General features: G+C 41.2%; 1 protein-coding gene across 1 annotated transcript in view; it reads left to right on the top strand.

The window, feature by feature from the left end:
* LOC308146774 (copine-8) overlaps positions 1-6778 on the top strand; it is a 94114-nt gene extending 87336 nt beyond the window's left edge. The window contains exons 18-20 of the mRNA XM_080518696.1: positions 2316-2373; positions 2523-2596; positions 6020-6778. Of these exons, the coding sequence (XP_080374822.1) occupies positions 2316-2373; positions 2523-2596; positions 6020-6211 (324 nt within the window). The 3' untranslated portion in view covers positions 6212-6778. The remainder of the gene's footprint in view (positions 1-2315; positions 2374-2522; positions 2597-6019) is intronic.
* The last annotated feature ends 1625 nt before the right edge of the window (positions 6779-8403 follow it).

Genomic DNA, 8403 nt, shown 5'->3' on the forward strand with positions numbered 1-8403 from the left:
CATTTCAGTCCATTGTGAGATTAAGTACATTCATATACGTAATGACACAAGTCTCAAACATTTGCTATTGCCTGGTTGAACGTGGTGATGTCTAATGTTTACCACTTACCATTTTTATTTCATATAAAAAAAATATATTCCTTTTAGCAGGTATAGATGCACAAACACATATTGGTGAGAAATCTAGGTGTATTATCATTGCCTATCCTAATATCCCATAACACAATCACCAGAAATCAGAAAATATTATTTTGTCTGTTGGATATTTCACAAAATGTATTTTCCTCTTTAAATTTTGTACATGATTTAATTTTTGACACTACATGATGTAGAAAGCTTTCTGAAACCCATGTGTGACCGACTGTTGAACACTGAGTGCCTCCTGTGTGAACTCGCAGCTGAATGTGCAGCTCACAATATGCTTTGCTTCCTGTCTGGTCATGCTGGCTGTACACGGCTGGCCAATATCACCTCAGTGCCCCTGGGAAATGCTCCGTTGCTCCCTGTGGGCCGTCCACCCTGGCCTGAGGCTGAAGACCAACTCACTTTCTCCCCTTTTGCTCTGTGTATGTTTCACAGCTTAATAATAACATTTCAGGCAAAGGGTTAAATGATTTCTACAAACATTGCATAAAAAGTAGGTATCTGTGGGATGAACAGCAGAGATGAGTGTGTTGGTATTGCCAAGGCTTGAGTTTATTCAGAACTGTATTTGGATTGAAAATAATTGAAGACATGATCTAAAGATGCATTCAATAAAATATAGACTGACTCACTAGAAATTTACTTTTTGCACTTATTTTATAGATTACGTTGCCGTAACTTGTCACAATTCCAATCAAATAATGATAATAAAAATAGAATCAGACTCGAACACACAGTCTTTATTCTGTATTTGAACGCCTGTAGATCAAGGAGAGATAATGTTGATCCAAAAAAACAATTTCTTCCGCTGTGACAAACTATTTGACTTTGAAATAATGATAATGTATTAAAATGCATGCTTCTGATCATTTCCACCTTGAAATGCATTCCATTTTACATAGTTTAAAGAATAATTGTCACTGATATTGGTTATAACTGCCCCCCACAAAATACAGTGCACAGCCATTATTATCATGGTTTTCTTTAACATGTACAAATAAAATTTTTGAAGGCATCCTGCCTGTCTTGGCAAACATTGTTAAACTTTCCCATAGAGGAAATTCAGATGAGCTGTCTGTCTGAGGAAAATTACTAAAAGAGACGAGTAAAATATCACTCTGATCAACCCTGTGTTCTTTGTGTTTCGCAATATGATAAAATAGAATAAAATACATCTCAGAAGATACATAAACATTAGGAGCGTAAACTCAAAACTCAACATTCACACATTTGCTGTTGGCCTTATGTCTTTTTACTCGTGTCCACTGATGCTTCCCTGCAGTGCCAGCAGGAATACGATGTGAAGTGGTAGACTTCACTGCTGTTATTTTCCTAGTGTTTGCCGTGCAGCTTTCCCTTTTGACAGCATGTTATTCACCGCGGTTCCTTCCTCTCCATCACTGTCAAGTCGTGGCGAGATCCGGAGGGAAGACGGAGTGTTGCGTTGAATTCAAACTTGGGGAACAGCAGCGATTTTTGAGAAGCCAGGAAACCTGGAAATCGGCAAATCAAAAAGTGTTTTAGCGGAGTTAAACATTCAAGAGAAATTGAGGCTCAAGAGGGAAACAAAGATAATGGTATGATGGGAAATGGAGAGAAATGCAGTGTTGAGACCTAAAGAAGACCTTTACTGAAGGAGGGGAGTGAGAATAAATGAGATGTTTTGATAAGATCATCCATCTCCCAGCTGCCTGGGGTCAAAACATTACTCAGATACACACACACACACACACACACACACACACACACACACACACACACACACACACACACACACACACACACACACACACACACACACACACACACACACACACACACACACACACCGGCACTGTTTTTTTTTTTCTTCCCCCCAACGAACACTCTGTGACACTTGCACATGCCCACACAACATGAGCACATGTCATTTGGAAGCTGTCGGGAGAGTTCGGGCCACGCTGTTGATTCTCTCCTTTCTTAATGTTATTGACTGTGATGTCTCAGCCCCCGCAGCGCTCCGGGAGAAGCACACACACATGTTTACACGGGCTGTATTCGCCATGACATCACCACCACATGATTTGTTTAACACATGCCAAAACAAATGAAAGTGAATGGAACATATGTTGTTGTTTTGTTTTGTTTTTTTTATGATCTGTGAATCAATTAATTGCTCCTCTGTTTTGCAGGCAGCCTGCCTACCCATGTCCATCATCATCGTGGGGGTGGGGCCGGCAGAATTTGATGGTGAGTTTCCAGAATTGTGCCGTTTTTGGGGGTTTTGTTTTTTGTTTTGTTTTTTGCAGATTTGCTGCTCCTCTTAAAACATTAGGTCCTCGAAACAACTGTCAAACTGTCAACTTTCATGCAAGGTTTTTGATCCTTTTTCTTGCCAGCGATGATTGAGTTGGATGGGGATGAAGTCAGAATCTCATCCAGAGGAAGATACGCTGAGAGAGACATTGTTCAGGTACACATCCCTGCCTTTTTCTTCCTTCTGCACATTTTTCAGCAAACTTCTGGTTTGTGAGCACAGAAAAAAGGCTGGAATTTGAAGAGGTCTGAGCAGACAGACGCCTGGACACCTCGACCCCGGGGTGCTCCAGACCCCAGATGGCAACACACACACACACACACACACACTCATCACATGTATCCACACATAACGGCGTGCTCTAGAGTATCTGTGAATAACCAGATCTCCCTCTCTCCGTCTTTTACTCTCTTTCTAATTAAAGGAGATGAACAGAGACCCTCAGCGCACACCCCTGACCTAATGTTCATCTTAAAAAGCCCAGGGGGCAACGTGGGGTCTTGCAGTCATGCAGAAGGGACCTGTGAAGTGCAAAAATATGAGATTTTTTCACTAAGTTGCTTCAATAAAGCAACATTAGAGAACCATTTTGCACGGGCTCTGTTTTTTTGTTGTTGTTTTTTTACGTATAAATATGACATATTGTTTTTTTAATATAACGGAATGCAGAGCCACCACACGGACGTGTATCGCATATCTGACTTAAAAGAATCATTATGTTTCGTTTAGTATTCGATGCTTTCCTTATTGTTGGCATCTTTGTTTTGCTCTCATCACAATGACAAGTGCCCCTCATCCGTCCCCTCCGCCGAGAGGACGGAGAGAAGCAGCTCTTACAACGACAACTTCGCCTCATTGCGGGATCGCAAAGTCACGTTTTCCTCGTCTTTGACCTTTCATACCGCCACTGTCAGATCCAGCGTTCTCACACCCGCGCCCAGAGCCGCATGGACGAAGCAGGCGTGCTCATTAGCTGCCTTTTTAACAAGCTGTAAGCAAGCACGCGCGTGTGCGCGCACACACGCACGCACGCGCGCACACACACTGACACATGCACGTACGCTCCATGCAGAAAGAGAAGCTGGTGATGGTGTAAAACTGGGTTTCAGTTTGGGAACATTACACCAGCTCAGCCTACAGCCGCTCATTATCAGCAAAGCTAATAACCCCGGGTGACATGGCGGAGTTTCTTCCCCAGTAAGGCCTCCGGCACAAATTGGCTCCTCATATAATCTCCTGATTGCAGGTGACATAAGTCAATAAAATGCTTTTCCTCACTTTACTCAGCAATGCTTTCCATGAAAGAGGACGTAAACACGCACCAGTTTGGTGGCACATCGCACACAAACTGATTATTGACGCATTTTAGCCGCAGGTTTGAAAACAAAAAAATGACGTTAAACCTTCACTCACTCCGGAAACAGTAAATAAATAACAATAAATTCCCAACTGCGAAGACAACTGCACTTTTTTCACCCGTTGCACTGTTGGAACTTGCAAAACTAACTGGACGTAGCCATAGCAACTACAGCTACATATTTTTTTATTGTTTTAATATAGAAAAACTAATTAATTGAAGGAAAGTATAAATTGATACTATTGATAAGAAAAATTACTTTAGAGGTGGGAATAAATATTTAGTCAAACTATAGGAGCTAAAAATACTTTCCTACTTCAGAATAATCTTTATACAATATGATGAATAAAAAAATATTAATATTTATTCCCAGTAGAAGCACTTTTAATGATTTTTTTACCTTGATTGTTTGGTGATTTGTTTGTAGGAGGATCTCAACTACATTTCTTGTTCTTAAAGTGACCATATTTGTCAATTCCGTTTCTTTAAAATGTCATTCTAAATTGAATTGCTAAATAAAGAACTATATGTGGCTGTAAAACCCTTAGATCAAAATTGCAGCAACTTAATTTGCATATTTTAACAACAAATGACCTCAACAGTGTGCAGACTTCAAGTAAAAAATTACATCAAGTCAAAAAATTTAATGATTTAGAGAGTGTCTTTGAGCTGCAAATGGTCAAATACATGGGTTTTCGGTCTGTTTTAATGACTTCCAACATATTTTATAGCATAACTGACAGAGAAGCTAGAAGTACGTGCATATTTGCACTAACTTTGCAATCGAAATTTTGCACATTCATTTAATATAAACACAATATCTCAGTATACCAACACAACAAAAAACTTCAATGAAAGAAAAAGGACCTTCCAATGGGGATGGAGGGAACATATTTTCATTATGTGGCATGTTGGTGCAGTGTTACGCACTTTCACGTCACTGCAAGATGACCCAGGTTCAATTTTGAGTTGAAAGGCTGCAGTTTGATACGTTTCTGTGTAAAGTCCTTTTAGAAGACAAAAGAAAAGTGCAAGTAAGTCCAGTTAATTTCCTTTTGGAACCGCAGTCATTGGACTTTGGTGCTGAAACCACGGTCGAGAGCACATAATGAAGGAATCTTTCACTGTACACAGGAAACCGGAGCACGCTTCAATATTTGAGGACGATCTTGTTCCGTCTCCACTTCATTAATCCCCAAAATGTGTTACATTCTTCAACAGCACAAGCAGAATATTTTTATCCTCAGATCCGACCCCTGTAATTCCAAACATTTGCTGTTGCTAACTTGGCCTCAGTGTGTAGCTGCAGGCTCCCTGCAGGTATTTTCCTCTCATGTCTGAGATACTCGGGCTGCTTAATTTCACACACCAGCGGTCCCAAATGCCACCGGAGCACCTCAGTGCTTAAAATTCTTTGCAAAAACATGGCACCGCTAATTGCACATTGCTTGTATCCACATTTGCATTTGGATCTCTGTGACCTCGCGGAGCACATTTGTCTGTAAGTGGTATTTAGTAGAAAGTTTCTCAGCGGAAAGTGTCCTCTGAGAATACAGAGCGAAGCTGCGGCTCCTTCATTAGGGACAGACACTCTTCTCTGCTTTAGAGGCTAGATTTCTTTTCAAATAATGTCACATTTCTTGAATTTGCCCTTTACTGAGTTGAAACAGAAACAAAATATACAACAATAATACAGAAAAGTGTTGTTTTTTTCATTAAAGATTTACAATTTCTTCTTTTCCTAAAGGACTCTGAGGTTATAAATGTTTTTTTTTGGTTTGTTTTTTTTAATTAGTTGTAGTTATTTTATGATATAGCTAAGAGGGTCAGCTGACCCTCTTGGTTGCCCTGCACTCCTCACTAGGGACAATTCGGCCTCATTAATTAAAGTTGTTCCTTTTGAGTGCAAGTGTGTGTTATTGTGCAATTATGGTCACTTGTATATAGACCCTGTTGTTCTTCCAATGCTTCGCATATTTAGTTTACTATTTTCAAGTGAGAAGGGTTAAAAATTGATCACTGTTGTGTCAGCTGCACTTTTTGAAAATGCCCTGATGCTGTCTCCGTGGAAACGCGGAAAAACTTGATAGTGTGTTTGTAGCATATTGTATTCTGTGCACGTGAAACTTTCCTGAAACCCCCCCAAAAAAAGCCAAAAACTATACATCTTTACTTGAGATGTTGTGTAAACAGAGATTTTATCAATATGTCTTTCCTCTCAGTTTGTCCCGTTCAGGGACTACATTGACCGGACGGGGAATCACATCCTGAGCATGGCCCGGCTCGCTAAAGACGTCCTGGCCGAGATCCCGGACCAGTTCCTCTCCTACATGCGGACCCGCGGGATCAAGCCCTCCCCGGCACCGCCTCCCTACACGCCCCCAGTAAGCCAGCCCCTCCAGACCCAGATATAAGGAGCGTGGCGGCGCAAAGGTCTCGGAGTCATGGGGGGGGTAGGGTTCTCTGGACTTAAAGCGCGAAATACTTCCATTTCCTTAAAAGCGCTCTCCATGCCTCGTGGATCACGGTGGTCTTTTTTGTTGAAGAAGCTGCATGTCGGGCCGGGAGAGAGAGAGACGATTCCGGAGGCAGGAGAAGCCAACAAGCGTCTGTTTACTTCCACTGTCAAGCATTCCTGTCGATGTCTGGAATTTTATTATTATTATTTCATTTCTGGCCTGAAACACCTGGAAAAGCTTTGTGTTGAAATTCGAGCGTCTTCATTCAGGCTTTGAAGAAAAGAAGGCGGGGGGGAAGAAGGAAAAGAGGTGATGAAGGACAACTTATTGAACACACTGTAAAGAGAATGTCTCCAGACAAACAGAGAAATCACTTGATCTTAAATGAAGACTAAGTTTTCCTGTAAATAACTGGACTAATGTAACTTCTACTTCTTTCTCTTTCTATCTTTCTCTCTCCAGCTCGCTCACTGTTTACAGTAAACTCTTAAAGATTTTTACTGTTGATACTTTTATATACACATAGCTTGTAATACTCTCTCTCTCTCTCTCTCTCTCTCTCTCTCTCTCTCTCTCTCTCTCTCTCTCTCTCTCTCTCTCTCTCTCTCTCTCTCTCTCTCTCTCTCTCTCTCTCTCTCTCTCTCTCTCTCTCTCTCTCTCTCTCTCTCTCTCTCTCTCTCTCTCTCTCTCTCTCTCTCTCTCTCTCTCTCTCTCTCTCTCTCTCTCTCTCTCTCTCTCTCTCTCTCTCTCTCTCTCTCTCTCTCTCTCTCTCTCCTGACGTGTGTCAGGTAGCAGTGCAGGTCCTGGTAGCCCCTCTGTACCGTACCGTACTGTACTGTACCGTATTCTAGTGTTTGTAATAACCTTTTGCATGAGTGTAGCCTCAGTCAAGTGCATGCATATAGTGGCCCTGCACTACCTCTTCTACCCGTCCATCCATCCGGCCGTCTGTCTGTTGGGGGTGAGTGTCCGACTGCCTGTATCCATCTGTCACATCCGTCTTCCTGATGATGCCGAGCCTTATGTATGCTCATCTCTCTTTCTTTTACCACACTTTTTCTGTTGGGCTGCGTTTCCATCCGTCAATCTTCAAAAAGCCCGATTAGAAATGTCAAATTTATCATAAGAGGAAAGGCTTTTTAGAATCCTTAATGGCTTTGGTTTAGTCTCAACTGTTCAGCATACTTCCTGGAATCATGATATATTCATTAATACCACTTCTTACAAATAAGTTTTTATGCGTTTAACATAATATGTTGAAATGAAAGAGATTAATTTAGAATTATGAGTCACAAGAAGTCGCTATAATTGCATTTGATCTCTGTTCGTGAAGTAATTGCATTATTTTAAAGCCAAATGAGTTCACATTTTTCACTTTTAGCAGATACATGCAACCACCACATAAGAGCAACAAATAACTGATTCACTCCCAAGCAAAGTTTTTCTCTTGAAGAAACAGAAAAGTTTGGCCAACGGCAGGAAAGTTTTTCTAGATTCTTTAATCTACTCCAGTTCCTTGGTGATCGCGTGTTATTTATTGGCCGGTTGAATGGAAACGCAGCTCCTCTCCATCTCCAATCCATCTCCATCTCCTCTCCATCTCCTCTCCATCTCCTCTCCATCTCCTCCACGGTATCTCTGTGTGCGCCTCGGCGTCGTGTCGCCCACGTGCTCAGGCCTTTCATATCGTCACGTCATGTCACGTCGCCGCCCCGTGTTTAAAAGCGACAGCAGCTGCTCTCAAACAAAATGCTGTTTGAGCAAAAAGAGCCCAGTGGTCAAAAACGCATAGAAGAAGAAAAAAGAACACACTTTCTTTTCCGTTTGGTTTTCTTTTGTGTGCGTGTAGCTTTCATACGGCTTCACATGTTGGGTTTGTGTGACGGGCAGAGTCTTCTGCTCTTCTGAATGTGGAAGGATTGATCAGTGTGCTCCAGATTTAACTGTGAATGAGGTTTTGTTTTGTTTTGTTTTGTTTTGTTTTGTTTTGCATGAAAGGCCAAAACAACATCACATTAAGTTGTTTTGTTTTGTTTTTGGCGAGTGAGTGAATTACACTACCAAAGTATGTTTCAGCATTATTGTGATGTGAATGTCTTCATTGTTTAAAAAAAAAAAAAAAAAAAAATCACCATAATGTTTTGTTT

The sequence above is a fragment of the Blennius ocellaris genome (genome assembly GCF_963422515.1).
Source record: "Blennius ocellaris genome assembly, chromosome: 22".
Lineage (NCBI taxonomy): Eukaryota > Metazoa > Chordata > Actinopteri > Blenniiformes > Blenniidae > Blennius > Blennius ocellaris.